Source organism: Nothobranchius furzeri, chromosome 1 (genome assembly GCF_043380555.1).
Source record: "Nothobranchius furzeri strain GRZ-AD chromosome 1, NfurGRZ-RIMD1, whole genome shotgun sequence".
NCBI classification, from domain to species: Eukaryota; Metazoa; Chordata; class Actinopteri; order Cyprinodontiformes; family Nothobranchiidae; genus Nothobranchius; species Nothobranchius furzeri.
In genome coordinates, this window is record NC_091741.1 from 107,530,351 (window position 1) to 107,545,650 (window position 15,300).

Consider the following 15,300-nt stretch of genomic DNA (forward strand, 5'->3'; position numbering starts at 1 on the left):
TGTCCAAAATGAACAGAAGTCCTTAGCAGCGCAGAGACCACCCCATACCCCATTAATAGCGACATGGCCTAATCTTTTAGAAAAAAGGACACGATGGTGCCACATTATCGCCACGGTGTGACCACTTATAAACAAAGTAGGCTCCCTGATGCTGCCACGGCGTTGCGGCAAATCGACGTCATTGTTTTGTAAAAATGGCTTTATTTAATCCTCCCACCCCTAGCCGGCCGAGCCCGGGACCCAATGACCCGGGACCCAGGGTGTCAGACTGATTGGCTGGGGTCGGGAGCTGAGCTTGTTGAAAGCGTGGTTTCACAGATGCAGAAGTGAGAGCGCCGGTGAAACGCCGGCTCGCGATTTAATCTAGGAATCCCTGAGCGTTCGAGCGTCAACAAAGTGACACGGAAGTGCTGGGTTTTCCAGAAGTAAGTAAGACCACTTACTGTGAGCAGAGAGTTCGTGAGGTGGATCGGTAGATTGGTAACTCTGATCATGGATTCGAAGAAACGATGACTGAGTGATCAGCTGGGGAGACGACCTCCGTATATAGGCGCGGTTCATGACATAGGTGTGACGTGGAGGGAATCACTGCAAGGGGCATGCTGGTAATTGTGGTCAGTGGTGGAGGCCGGCTAGCTGGGAGGGACCGGTTTGGGGACTTGAGTTCTGACAGGACCCATCCTGAAGTCCCAGGGCGGCCCCAGCGGTCCCAGACGTCAGTGATCAGGGCCGGGTCCAGGATGGAGTGGGACGGTTCCCAGGAGCGTTCCTCCGGGCCGTAGTCCGCCCAGTCCACAAGGTACTGCCATTCCCGACCCCTGCGACGGGCGTCCAGGATGCGCCGGATAGTATAGATGGGCTCACCATCGAGGAAGCGGGCAGGCGGAGGCGCCGAAGCCGGAGGCGGAAGCAGGGAGGACTCCACAAAGGGCTTGAGTCGGAAGACGTGGAAGGTGGGATGGATGCGGAGAGTCGCCGGTGTAAGGTTATGAAGTTCGGAATTTTCAGCTCCACACAGCTGCCCCTGTACACAGTAACACCCGTGTATAAAAGCCAAGGTCGGGTGTTCCTCAGACTGTTTACATTCCAGGAGAAGAGTCCGAAGGAGAAGAAGAACGCTTTTACTTAATCAAAGTACTTTATTTGTGATTAAAAAAATTAAGCAAAACATATGTTGATCAATAATAATCAAGTGAATGATCTGTGGAATAAAGATGTCATGATTTATGTGTTTAATGAAAACAGGACTATTGCACAGACAGACTGATCCTCATCTCCATAGAAACGCATGACATGTTGTTCCAACCAATCAGAGCTTTCGGCTGCCGCAGGAGAATCTGGCGTGTTGACTTAAAGTGTCCAATCCGCTTTACTAAAACTTATCAACAATTCAGAGATATAAATTAAGGCAACGCCATTTTAAGCTCAGTTCCATTTTGACTTCAGTTCTAGTCACCGTCATCCCAAAGAAAAGCACAGCCTGGCCAGATGTGTTTTCTTCTTTAAACTAAGAACTGTGAAGTTGGAGATTTTCGTCGTTTAACAACCAGACGACATCCTTTCAAAATAAGAGCACCTGCTGACGCTGCCGATTGGTACCGGGGTCGACCCTTCAGACGGGCTTTGACGTGCTGCGACCGCAGCTCCGAACAGCTCCAGTACACATCCGAGGTTCTTGGACCTGGCATTTCCTGATCTACCTGGGAGGCCCCCCACTGGGTACGTACACGGCAAAATAGCAGCTCATGTCATCACTTTATAAGCCTCGTGATATCTAGTCATAACAAAGACGACCAGATTCAATGACGTCAGCCTAAGGAGTCTGAACCAACCACACACACACACACACACACACACACACACACACACACGCACCAACACAACATCCAAATCCATTTTCATCCATCACAGAGTTAGTCCTGGTAGATTGTTAAGAATTTATAATTAAGAAATTAAAGATTCTCAAACGATCCCAACTCTCTCTCTTTTCTTGTCTCAAAGTCAATACAGAGTGTTTAATTAAACTCCCTGTTGATAAAAACAGCCTATCTTCTGATTATTACAAGTGATCTACTTACAGTGTATTAAAATACAACTCTAGATAGTTACATCACTCTATTCCGTTACACCGGTAATCGCAGTTGGTAAGAGACTGGGTTGATGACTTTCTGTATCGTGTAAGGCCCGAGGAACCGGGGAGCGAGCTTTTTGGATCCAGCACGGAAATGGAGGTCCACGGTGGACACCCAGACCTTATCCCCAGGGACATAGGAGGGACCAGGACGGTGTCAGCGGAGATGTTGGCGAGCATAACGGGTGTTGGCTTGGGTGATAGAAGCTCGTGCCTTGATCCAGGCGTTCTTGCAGCGCCTCACCAGGGATTGCGTGGCCGGCACAACCACTTTGGGCTCCTGGTGGGCGAAAACCAGGGGCTGGTAGCCATTAGCAGACCTCGAAAGGGGACATCTGAGTGGTTGAAGAGGTGTGAATGTTGTGGGACAGCTCTGCCCAGAGGAGGTATTTGTCACAAACAGAACTCAGAAGACCCGTGAAGACGCCAACACAGTAAAAATATATATAAAAAGTCTTTATTGAAAGCAGAGGTACCTGGAGGGCAAGGCTGAGGCAGGTTCAGAGGCAGGCTAAGGTCAAAGTGGCAGGCGGAGAGCAAGGCAGGGGTCAGGCAAAAAACAAGGTCCAGAGGCAAAGATCAGGCAGGGTGGATGGCTGGAGAACTAATGACAAGGCTGTAATAATCTGGCATCGGTTGACTGGATGGCTGGTTCTTTTATAGCAGGGGAAGCAGGTGAATGGGATGAGGCTGATTACAGGAGCAGGTGGAATGAATGGAGCTGATTGAAGCTGACAGAGGTTGCTGGGGAAAACAGGGCTTGGTTGGAGCTTGGTGAGAGGACAAGGTGAGCTGAATGAGGAGGTATAATGAGGAAGTGGAGGAGGGTGAAGGATGGGAGTCATGACAGAACCCCCCCCCCCCCCCCCCCCCCCCTCAAGGGCGGATACCAGACGCCCACAGGAAACCAGAGCAGGGTGGGAGGAGGGGGACCAGGAAGGAGGGCCAGAGCAGGGCGGGAGGAGGGGGACCAGGAAGGAGGGCCGTAAGGGTCTGGGGGGCCGGCGACGGGGAACCAGGAGCCGGGACCGTGGGAGTCTGGGGGGCCGGCGACGGGGAACCAGGAGCCGGGACCGTGGGAGTCTTGGGGGCCGGCGACGGGGAACCAGGAGCCGGGACTGTAGGAGTGTGGTGACAGAGGACACTGGCGGACGAGGACTACGAGGGGAAACTGGACCACGACTACGAGGGGACTGGGGAACTTCAGACTGGGGAACTTCAGACTGGGGAACTTGAGAGCAGGAGGGGTCCTCTTCAGAGCAGGAGCAGGAGGGGTCCTCTTCAGAGCAGGGGCAGGAGGGGTCCTCTTCAGAGCAGGGGCAGGAGGGGTCCTCTTCAGAGCAGGGGCAGGAGGGGTCCTCTTCAGAGCAGGGGCAGGAGGGGTCCTCTTCAGAGCAGGGGCAGGAGGGGTCCTCTTCAGAGCAGGGGCAGGAGGGGTCCTCTTCAGAGCAGGGGCAGGAGGGGTCCTCTTCAGAGCAGGGGCAGGAGGGGTCCTCTTCAGAGCAGGGGCAGGAGGGGTCCTCTTCAGAGCAGGGGCAGGAGGGGTCCTCTTCAGAGCAGGGGCAGGAGAGGTCCTCTTCAGAGCAGGGGCAGGAGAGGTCCTCTTCAGAGCAGGGGCAGGAGAGGTCCTCTTCAGAGCAGGGGCAGGAGAGGTCCTCTTCAGAGCCTGGAGGCGTCGACCCTTGGACTGGAGCCCCTTGGACAGACTGGGCCGGAGCCCCTTGGACAGGCTGGGCCGGGACCGGGGCCTCTTGGACCTCATCCGTCGAAGCCGGATGCAATGCGTCCTCCGAGATCACCGTCAGAGCAGGGTGTGATGCGTCCTCCGAGATCACCGTCAGAGCAGGGTGCGATGCGTCCTCAGAGACCACCGCCGGAGCAGGGTGCGATGCGTCCTCCCGGACCACCGCCGGAGCAGGGTGCGATGCGTCCTCCCGGACCACCGCCGGAGCAGAATGCGATGGGTCCTCCCGGACCACCGCCGGAGCAGGATGCGATGGGTCCTCCGGGACCACCGCCGGAGCAGGATGCGATGGGTCCTCCGGGACCACCGCCGGAGCAGGATGCGATGGGTCCTCCGGGACCACCGCCGGAGCAGGATGCGATGCGTCCACCGGGACCACCGCCGGAGCAGGATGCGATGCGTCCACCGGGACCACCGCCGGAGCAGGATGCGACACGTTGGAGGGTTCTGGGGAAGGTGACCACCTCTCACAGCAGGTCAGACCCTCCATGGCGACATCCTTCAGTGCAGACCCATATACCCTCCGGACATAAAGGTAGTAATTACCAAGTGCTGGGACTGCTATCAACTCTGGATGGGTGGAGAAGATGACATTTAACCTATCAGCCGCCCGCAGACGTAAGTGGGGGCAGGTTGGCTTGGCAAAGACCTCCCACACAGCCTCCTCGACCATCTGCATCATCCCCTGAACAATCTCCTCCGTCGGGACCGGTCCAGAAGCAGAACATGAGGTGCCGTCCGTGGAACCCGCCGACACCAGCACGGGAGAAGGATTAATCCTCTTATCAGCTCCAGAAAACCTCCGGGACCGCCGCCGTCGTGACCTGACAGGAGGGGTTTGAGGCTGGAGCGGCGTGGTCATGAACCCCTGCACAAGACGTTTGCAGCAGGCCTGGACAGAGGAGTGGAGCCTCTGCGTGGCTCTGGCCTGATGGCCAGCCGCATTCCCCAGAACGGTGACTCCTGCTCCTTCTCTAGCTCCATAAACTCCAGGAGCGTGAGATCCTCCATGACAGGTACGATGAAAAAAAAGAAAAAAACACCCCAAGTGCTGTGTCAGCGTTGGGTCAGATTTTTGGCCAGATTATTCTGTCACAAACAGAACTCAGAAGACCCGTGAAGACGCCAACACAGTAAAAATATATATAAAAAGTCTTTATTGAAAGCAGAGGTACCTGGAGGGCAAGGCTGAGGCAGGTTCAGAGGCAGGCTAAGGTCAAAGTGGCAGGCAGAGAGCAAGGCAGGGGTCAGGCAAAAAACAAGGTCCAGAGGCAAAGATCAGGCAGGGTGGATGGCTGGAGAACTACTGACAAGGCTGTAATAATCTGGCATCGGTTGACTGGATGGCTGGTTCTTTTATAGCAGGGGAAGCAGGTGAATGGGATGAGGCTGATTACAGGAGCAGGTGGAATGAATGGAGCTGATTGAAGCTGACAGAGGTTGCTGGGGAAAACAGGGCTTGGCTGGAGCTTGGTGAGAGGACAAGGTGAGCTGAATGAGGAGGTATAATGAGGAAGTGGAGGAGGGTGAAGGATGGGAGTCATGACAGTATTTAGGCCATTGCGAGGGTTGGGCTGAGACAAAGCACCGGAGGTCCCGACCCAGCTGTTGGTTAACCCGCTCCATCTGACCATTGGTCTGCGGGTGATAGCCTGAGGATAGGCTGACCGATGCTCCCATGAGGTGGCAAAAGGCTTTCCAGAATCGGGCCGTAAACTGGGGACCCCGGTCGGAGACCACATCGACAGGGAAGCCGTGAAGGCGCACAACATTCTCCAGGAATAGTACCGCCATGCGTCGGGCCGAAGGGAGACCTGGAAACAAAACAAAACCGGTCAGTGACCGTGAGGACCGTGTCGAGGTTGTTAACTGGTGGGAGTCCTGTCACAAAATCCAGACCCACGTGGGACCACGGACGGCTGGGCACCGGAAGAGGTCTGAGGACACCAAGAGGGGCCTGGCTGGATGTCTTGGAGCAGGCGCAGATGTCACAGGCGCTGGTGTATTCCTTTACATCCTTCGCCATGCAAGGCCACCAGAGAGCTCGTTGGAGGAACTTAAGAGGTCGAGAGAACCCAGCGTGGCCAGACAGGTGTGACGAGTGGGCCCAGGAGAGTGCCTCGCTGCGACAGGACGTAGGGACATAGAGACGACCCGCGGGGGTCTCTGGAGGTGCGGGGTCGTCCCGGAGGGCGTTCTGGATAGCCTCCTCCAATGGCCACCTAAGGTGGGCCAGAAAACAGTGCTCTGGGAGAATTGGTGCTGGCTCGGACATGGGCGTGGAGTGTGTGAACTGACGTGAGAGGGCATCCGCCTTCTGGTCTTTAGTTCCAGGGTGGTAGGCGAGATGGAACTCATAGGGCTCGAAGAAGAGGGCCCAGCGGGCCTGGCGAGGTGGTGGAAAACTTCCTAGAGAAGTAGGCGCAGGGATGGAGCCTGTCATCGGGCCTGCCTTGGGACAGGATGGCACCAGCACTGACGTCCGAGGCATCGACCTCGACCACAAAAGGCTCCGTAGGGTCCGGATGGCGGAGGATAGGGGCCGAAGTGAACCGGGTGACCAGGTAGCGGAAGGCCCGAATGGCGTCTGGAGTGAGACGGAATGGTTGGCCGGATGGGCTTGGCCGGGTGAAGGAGGTGAGAGGTGCCACAATGGTGCTGAAGTTCTTGATGAAGCGGCGGTAAAAGTTGCAGAAGCCCAGAAAACTCTGCAGCTGTTTCAGGCTCGTAGGAAGAGGCCAGTCAGCGACCGCCGGGACCTTCTGAGGGTCCATGGTTATGCCCTGATCAGAAATCATGAAACCCAGGAATGAGATGGTCCACTGGTGAAGAGAGCATTTCTCGGGCTTGCAGTATAGGTTGTTGTCAAGGAGCCGGGTGAGGACGGCACGGACATGGTGGAGGTGTTCTGCCTCGGTTTTGGAATAAATTAGGATGTCATCCAGGTAGGCAAACACCCACCGGCCCAGCATGTCGTGGAGGACATCATTAATGAAGTGTTGGAATACGGCGGGGCTATTGCACAGCCCGAAGGGCATCAATCAATCAATCAGTCAAAGCTTTATTTATAATGACCAGGTACTCCCAATGACCAGTGGGTGTGATGAAAGCGGTCTTCCACTCCTCCCCGGCTTTGATGCGGACCAGATTGTAGGCGCTCCGGAGGTCCAGTTTCGCGAAGATCTGTGCCTGAAAGATGGAGATCAGAGCGGTCGTGAGGAGTGACAGGGGATGGCGGTCCCTGATGGTGATCTTGTTCAGACCCCGATAATCTATACAGGGACGAAGGTCACCTTCCTTCTTTTTCACAAAGAAGAAGCCTGCAGCACCCGGGGAAGAGGAGGGTCGGATGAAACCCTGCTGGAGGGCCTGGTTGATATATTCCTCCATAGCTCTGGACTCGGAGGAAGAGAGAGAGAAAAGATGCCCACGGGGAGGACTGGTTCCTGGTTGCAGCTTGATTTCCATATCATATGGGCGGTGAGGCGGCAGCGCGGTGGTGCGTCGCTTATCGAAGACTGCAGCCAAGTCTCGATAGGATAGTGGTAGATTGGGCGGTAGAGGTCCAGCACCACCAGCCGGGCGGTCTGCCATGGGTGGGGGAGGAGAGAGGTGGGCCTGGCACTGGGTCCCCCAGCCTAAAAGGCGGTTCTGGGACCAGGAAATCTGGGGGTCGTGGAGACGAAGCCAGGGGAACCCCAGAATTAGAGGAGAGGAGGGAGCGGAGATGATAAGAAAATGGAGGGTTTCCCAGTGGCCTTGGAGGACCATCTGGAGTGGCTGAGTTCGGTCTTGGACAGGATAGGGCTGGAGAGGATGCTGTCCACCGAGGTAATAGGGACTACTCGTTCCAGGGGAGTCAGGGGGATCCATTGGCGTTTAGCCAGATCCACATCCATGAAGTTGTCGGCAGGCCCCAAGTCCACCAGAGCATGCAGCTGATGCGAGGTCTCATCACGAACGAGGGTGACAGGGAGGAGGAGTCGGTGGGAAGAGACGGGGGCAGAGGGTGACCCGGGCTGAGCTACCCCGATACTCAGCGGGTCCCTTCGTTTCCTGGCCGTAATGGCCAGTCCAGGCGCCGGTGGTCGGGAGAGCCACAATAGGCACAAAGACCCTCGCGCCACCGTCGCTGTCTCTCCTCCGGGGGAAGGTGGCCTAGCTGCATCGGCTCCTCGGTTGAAGAGGGTCCAAGGGCTGGCGTTGGTGGACGAGGAAGGGGTCCAGGAGCTCTGAGTGGGCGAGCGGAGGACCTGGGTCGAACCAGAACCTGCTGGTCGACGCGCAGCGCCAGGTCGGCAACCTCATCCAGGGTCTGGGGCTGTTCTTTTCCTGCCATCTCGTCACGGATGTAGGGGGCCAACCCCTCCAAGAAGACGGCCCGAAGGGCAGAGTCATCCCACTGTAGCTTGGCTGATATGGTACAAAACTCTGACACATAGGCGCACACCGAGCGTTCCCGTTGACAGAGCTTAAGGAGACGTGCTTCAGTACCCATTTCGCTACTGGGTGGAACGAAGGTCTTCCTGAGGGCAGCCACAAAAGCAACATAGTCATTACAGGCAGGGGATTTAGCATTATAGAGAGCCGCGGCCTACTCCTGAGCGCGTCCAGAAAGCAGGGGGGTGAGGTGCGCAACCTGAGTGCGGGCCGTGGGGAAGCGGTCTGGTTGGCACTCGAATTGCATGTCGAGGGAGGCGAGCAAAGCATCTGGGCTCCCAACCTCTCCATTCCACCTTTCAGGTAGGCTGAAGTGCGGCTCTGCCTTAGGTGGGGCGAGGGCTTGCTGCTGAAGAGTGTTGATGGTTGTGGATAATTGAAGAGCGAGGTCGGTCAGAGAGTTCACCTTGGTGTTGAGTAGGTCGACCAAGGCGTGAAGCTGAATAATCTCATTCTTCATTTGCTCAAACTCCTCTGGGTTCACGGACTCAGTCATCCTGTCAGACTGATCGGCTAGGGTCGGGAGCTGAGCTTGTTGAGAGCGTGGTTTCACAGACGCGGAAGTGAGAGCGCCGGTGAATCGCCGGCTCGCAATTTAATCTAGGAATCCCCGAGCGTTCGAGCGTCAACAAAGGGACACGGAAGTGCTGGGTTTTCCAGAAGTAAGTAAGACCACTTACTGTGAGCAGAGAGTTTGTGAGGTGGATCGGTAGATTGGTAACTCTGATCATGGATTCGAAGAAACGATGACTGAGTGATCAGCTGGGGAGACGACCTCTGTATATAGGCGCGGTTCATGACATAGGTGTGACGTGGAGGGAATCCCCGCGAGGGGCATGTTGGGAATTGTGGTCCGTGGTGGAGGCCGGCTAGCTGGGAGAGACTGGTTTGGGGACTTGAGTTCTGACACGGGGCGACCACCCCCGCTGGGGACCCAGCAGAGCCCAGGGACCCAGACCCCACCAGGCAGCCACCGGGATTGGTCAGGCAGATGCCAAAAATCGTAAACTCCCTGACCCGGGAGCCATGACCCAGGCAGACCAAGGCACCGCACTCCACACCAGATGTGGCAGGGAGAGGGGAAATGAAAATCTGTATCATCACAAGAAGTCCCAGGAGAAGGGAGGAGTCAAAGGCCCCACCTGACTTATACAGTCATACACAAACACAGTCACACACTCCCTCCCTCATGCTCACACATACACATACAACCAAAGACTTGCAAAAATGCACGCTAGACACCCACTCATGCTCCCCATACACACCCTACTCACTCTGGTCCCGGTACTGCTGCACATGGGGTACAACCATTACCGGTTCCATGAGTTCAACCCTTTCTGCTGGGGTGCTAATGAGCAGGCTCCCCCGCCCAACGCTGAGCACAGCAACCCACCACCCCAGACCCCAACCAGACGGCCAGATCTCCCTCCTAGCCTCCAGCCCCAGGAAGCCAAGTGACAACAGAGGTGTGCTAAGACCCCTAGTCTCCCTCCTCCTGCTCCAATATGGTGTTAGACACCAGAAATTAAATATTTGGTCAGTGCTTAACCCTTTGATGCATGAATTATGAAATATTCAACCATGATTATTTCACAACGTCTTTCATTTATCCTCAGGCGTGAATGAAACAAATTTCAACAAATATTTTTTGTAACATTTAATAATTTGCAAATAATTTTTCTACATGTCCACCACAGTGGACAGAGTGCATTGTGAACATGAAATATGTTGGCTGGACTTACTGAAGTGCACATAGAGGGGCTCAATGCAATGAAGTCTTCAACAGCTGTGCTTAATAGCAAAAAACGAATAAGTAAATTACAATTTTGAGAACCCGTGCACTGTAATGACCACTTTGCATCATGGAGTTAATTTTTCATCATTGTGTTCTAGTTTAAGTTACCTTCAGGCCTCAGTTGATAAGACCTTATTTGCTCAGAGCACAGAAGCTGTTGTTTGGGTTTCTTTGAGCCTGGCGATGCTCTCTCTCTGTTTCACATCTTCAACCCTTTTTTCTCTCCACCGCTCTGTGCTTCCTCGTAAGCATAATACATTTGTGACACGTCAGCAGTTATCAAAATCATGTTTTCCATCAATCCTCTGATTATCTTCAGATCACTCTTCTTCAGATTTCCATATTTCCTGGATTTACATTTCCATCAATGTACAATACTCACTCAAAAGATATTTTGTGAGTTCTTATTCCCCCATATAGATACCACACTGTCTCTTCATCGGCATGCGGTCAGATTTAGGCTTACGAATCCGCCCCCCAACTGTGTGTCTAAACACTGCGGGACTCACTTATCAGCCAACCAGTTTAAAAGTCTGACCACCAACTTGAGACATGTGCAGTGAGTTGCAATATCGTTCTTTCTACAAGAATAAGCAAGAACAGACACTCTCTCCTTCATTTGAACAACAGTTAAAGCAGACAAAATCTAAGACAACAAACAACAACACAGATAACTAGAGCATGTTTCTATTTCTCCGGCTAAAACGCTGAAAAACCCAAGCCAAACTCAGACAGCATTCAGAGAATCTGTCAAAACATCACTTCCAGCGGACAACACCAAAATTTGAATCTCAATAGTTATCATACCAGTTTACTTTTATTTCTTAAACCAGAGTTTCATTTCTAATTTCGGCTAAAATGCGCAAAACCAAGCCAAATACAGACAGCATTCAAAAGAACCCATCAAAACAATACTATTTACAGCGGACGACACCACTTTATTCTCTGGTCACCTCGGATTTTCTCTCGGTACCACAAAGACAAACGAACAAACAACACACTTGTCTCACCAAATCTCTCCACATCAGGACTTGGGTTCGTGGATCCGCATCCCTCCTAGCGATGCCAAGACCCTCACACCGACCCCCCAGCAAAACTCAGCGCTGGAGGAGATTTAGGTTGTCGACAGTCCTGCGTTGGTTCTTGGTGCTGCGAGGTGACGGGTCCCTGGCTCTCAAAGGGCCAAATTATATCAAGGATTTTATCAATAGGTTTATCAATAAACCCATTTCCTGGAGTTGAAGAGAAAAGGGACAAGGAACAATGAGGCAGAAATACATCCAAATCATGATGTAGTGGCAAGTGCGCAGGGCAAATGTCCTGAACAGCAGGTCACAGAGTTTATTTAAGCAAAGAGATGAGAGAGGCATGGGAGTGGATAGAGTGTGTGTGTGTGTGTGTGTGTGTGTGTGTGTGTGTGTGTGTGTGTGTGCGTGTGTGTGTGTGTGTGTGTGTGTGTGTGTGTGTGTATGCGTGTGTGTGTGTGTGTGTGTGTGTGTGTGTGTGTGTGTGTGTGTGTGTGTAAATGCTTTCAGGACATTCACTTAATAGATCTGTTAATACGACTAAAGTAATGAAATATAAAATTTCCATGACAGTGTGAAAAATAACAAATCTTGTTTGCAATCAGTGGTCCACATTAGTGGGAGTATTTTGTAGTTTGGTGTCTCCTAGAAAATGTTGATTCTGAAAGGAAACTAAAGGTTTTCTGACCGATATAGTGGGGTGTACTCATTCATGCTGAACAATGTATCTCCTGCATCAGCCTCTGATAGAAAACAGGCGGCGAAACTCTAGGATTAGAAAATCCTGACAGATCTACGTCACACTGTCACTTAATTACTCATCACTTCCAACAACCAGCGCAACAGCCTTGTACACAGACACCATAAGGAACTGGTCTACAAAACAGCAGAGGGATCGGCACAGTTTCTGATATCAGCACACACACACACACGCACGCACGCACACACACACACACACACACACACACACACTCACAGCTAGGGTTGGAAAACAGTAGGCGTCAGCAGAGGCGCTCGTTAATTCTCGCCTGATGTGAAGAGATAAAGTAAGAAAAAGATCATCATAAAAATTACTATCATCCTCATATGGGCCACAGATATTTGTTAAATTTAAGACTAGAGAGCCCTGAAACGTTAAACACCTTCCTCTTTAGTCCCTAATGATACATTAGTGCAGTGGGATACTCCTCTGATTTCAGGTGTGAATGGTGCTGTGAAAACTGCATCCCTCCACCTCCGCTTCACTCCTAAATTATCTTCATCAGGAAGATGGGATTCCTGTAAACCTATAATGTTGGAGTCCAAATCACTGAATTTGTTTATAATCTGTTTTAATTTTTGGAGTCTCACCCAGCAGTTCCATTAAATAAAATCACCAACTTCTCCCTAGGTATATCATCATCAAATGGCCTTATGATTTGTTCTGTTGTTCTTTGTGAATAATATGAATAAACTTTACTTATGTGTCACCAAAATGAACACTAATTCTTACAAGCACAACAGAGCTGGGTGGTGGAAAAAGCAACACCTCTTCCGCCCCTATGCTCCCCCCTCTGCGGGTGTGAGTGGGTTCTTCCAGACCGTTTAATCAAACGCAGATAGTCTGGATCACGTAGCTCAGTGAAACCAGCTAAAATGACGTTTAGTCGCTTGTTATCGCGAAGTGTTTATTACAGCAGAGGTAAGTTTAACGAGACAGCCACAGAGAAGTAGTTAGGGCTCTGTAGGAGGCGTATTTTAGTAGAATTTACCGCTAAGGTGCGTTTCTCTTTAAGCTTGACCTTAGCTTAGCTTAGCATACACAGACCGTTCTGACTGTTTCATTAGTGAATAGAGGTAAACGTCATTTATTTAACAGGTTTACGTAAACTGAGTAGTAATGCACCACTCGTCAGAAAACTGGCTTTTTATTTGGCAGCAGAATTTTTGGCTAGGGAAATTATCATTTTTCGCCATTTTGGGGGTGTTTATGGTTGTGGAAGAGACCCATCCTCCTGTGATGGCAATAATAACATCAAGAGATAATAAATAAAGTAATATTTAGGTAAATTTAACTCTTTACACGTGACCAGGACACTGTAATCAATTTTTGTCAAGGGAAATTATCATTTTTGCCACTTTTGGGGTGTTTAATGATACAGTAGACCGTATGAGTACAGTAACATCAACAGATAATACATAAAACCCTCATTTGGTCAATTTTAGCCTCCATGAAAATCTGAGCGATTCAATCACTTTTTGGCAAGTAAAATGCTATTTTTGTTGTCTAAAATTAAATCATCAATAAAGAATTTAAAGATATTTTCAGGCGTTTCTTATAGGTAAACAGGAGGGTATAGTCTCTAATTTTATGTGCTGAAGTGCTTTTATATTGTTACTTTTAAATAGAGCAAAGTAATGTATAGATAGTAACCTACACAGTGTCATTGTAAAGCCAAAGCTTGATCAGTTTAAATACTATTTTTCAAGTAAAAATGTTTCCCAAACTAGTTAACTGTGGCTCCATGTCAAGTGGACTAAAGAAAGGAAGGGGGAAAAAATCAAATCGCTGGAGAATTGTTTATTTACATTTATACAACGTTTACAGTCAATACAGGGTGCCATTTTACATTGTTTATTTATTTTTTACTATCAAGGCTGTAACATAAAGAAAGCCAGTTCTTACCACAATCCATCTTTCAACCGCAAAAAAATTGCAAAAAGGATTAATATATCCTCATTGTGAACGTTTAAGACAAATAGCAACACTTAAAACAACTTCCGAACTGGAAAAACTAATATCCGCGATAAACATCTGTTTAAGTACCGGAAGAGGTTATTTCTGCTTTCTCAATGTCCATATTGCTAGATATGCAGTTTTTTGAGGCAAAATCCTGGGGAATTTCGTCTAGAAATGCAATCACCCTAACCGTGCGCAATCCCGCGGTGGCTAATCATTTTTTGGCAACCAGTCGCTTTTTGGCACAACACCGGTTAGAGGTTCTGCTTTTATACGTCAGCAGTTATAATAATAATGTTACTGATAACTTTATAAAGGGCTGAAATATGTGTTGTTCACTCACTCTGACGTGTGTGTGTGTGTGTGTGTGTGTGTGTGTGTGTGTGTGTGTGTGTGTGTGTGTGTGTGTGTGTGTGTGTGTGTGTGTGTGTGTGTGTGTGTGTGTGTGTGTTATAGCTGGATCCAGATCTGCATTCACCAGCACCAGGACCGATCACACCCACCCGAACTGGCTGAGTGTGGCTCTTGCCTTTGGAACATCTGCATTCCTCTGGGCTCTGGTAAATGACAGAGAGACACTGTCTTTGCTGTGGTTGATGGTGCTGCTGGCTGAAACAGTTGGGTCGGGTTAACCGGGTCCGGTGTGTGAGGAAGGTTTTGTGGTAAGCAGAGACACTCACTGATCAGCTCACAGTGGGACAGCCGAGCGGACCGTGAGTCCAGTGGTCATCGTCCTGACCAGAACCTGGCTGTAGGGACCATCAGAGCTGTAAGAGGAGTGGAGCAGACCTCCAGTACGGTTTGCTGCTACCAGCTGTTGCATCATGGGATGGGTTTTTGTTTTTCACACACTGTGTTTTGCATGAGTTTGTTGAGTTGATAACTTGTTCATGTTGATCAGAGAGGTAGCGTTTATCTGACCCTAAACCTACTTGAGTGTAAGGAGCTGGCCTTCACCTCCCAGCAGCACTAACACAGCCAAGGGGCTCAGTCCTCATCCAGGCTCCGCCAAGCTTTTAGAGATGTCTCACACATAAAAACTGTCTAATGCCATGCCCAAGGGCACTTCACCAGAGCCAGCTACAGGACAGGATTGGATCACCCCTCCACCACAGAAAGTTTGTCCTCAGCAGAGAAGAAGTTGTGTAACTGATGCGTCTCTTTCTGTCTTCCTTCTGCAGCTTTTCAAACAGCACAGCACAGATGTCCACGAATACAGAGTGAGAAATGGTCTTCAGTAACCCGCATTAACGGTAGATGGAGACGCGGCTACAATTCATAGTTTCTGGTGTTTTGACACGTTGTTGTGTGTAAATAAAACATGGTTCTGTGGTTCTTCTGCAGGAGGCTGCTCAGTCCTGTCTGCTGGACTCACCCGTGCTTCTGTCCTACACCCCAAACTCTTTCAATTCAAATAAATGTCTGTCATGTTTAAACAGCTGAGTC

General features: G+C 50.9%; 1 protein-coding gene across 1 annotated transcript; it reads left to right on the forward strand.

Moving 5' to 3' along the window:
• Nucleotides 1–12,659: 12,659 nt before the first annotated feature.
• On the forward strand, nucleotides 12,660–15,290 carry ndufc1 (NADH:ubiquinone oxidoreductase subunit C1). Its single transcript, XM_015966334.3, has 4 exons — nucleotides 12,660–12,816; nucleotides 14,311–14,414; nucleotides 15,036–15,107; nucleotides 15,199–15,290. Exons 1-3 carry the CDS (start codon nucleotides 12,771–12,773, stop codon nucleotides 15,093–15,095), a joined length of 210 nt encoding a protein of 69 aa, XP_015821820.3. The 5' UTR covers nucleotides 12,660–12,770; the 3' UTR covers nucleotides 15,096–15,107; nucleotides 15,199–15,290.
• The last annotated feature ends 10 nt before the right edge of the window (nucleotides 15,291–15,300 follow it).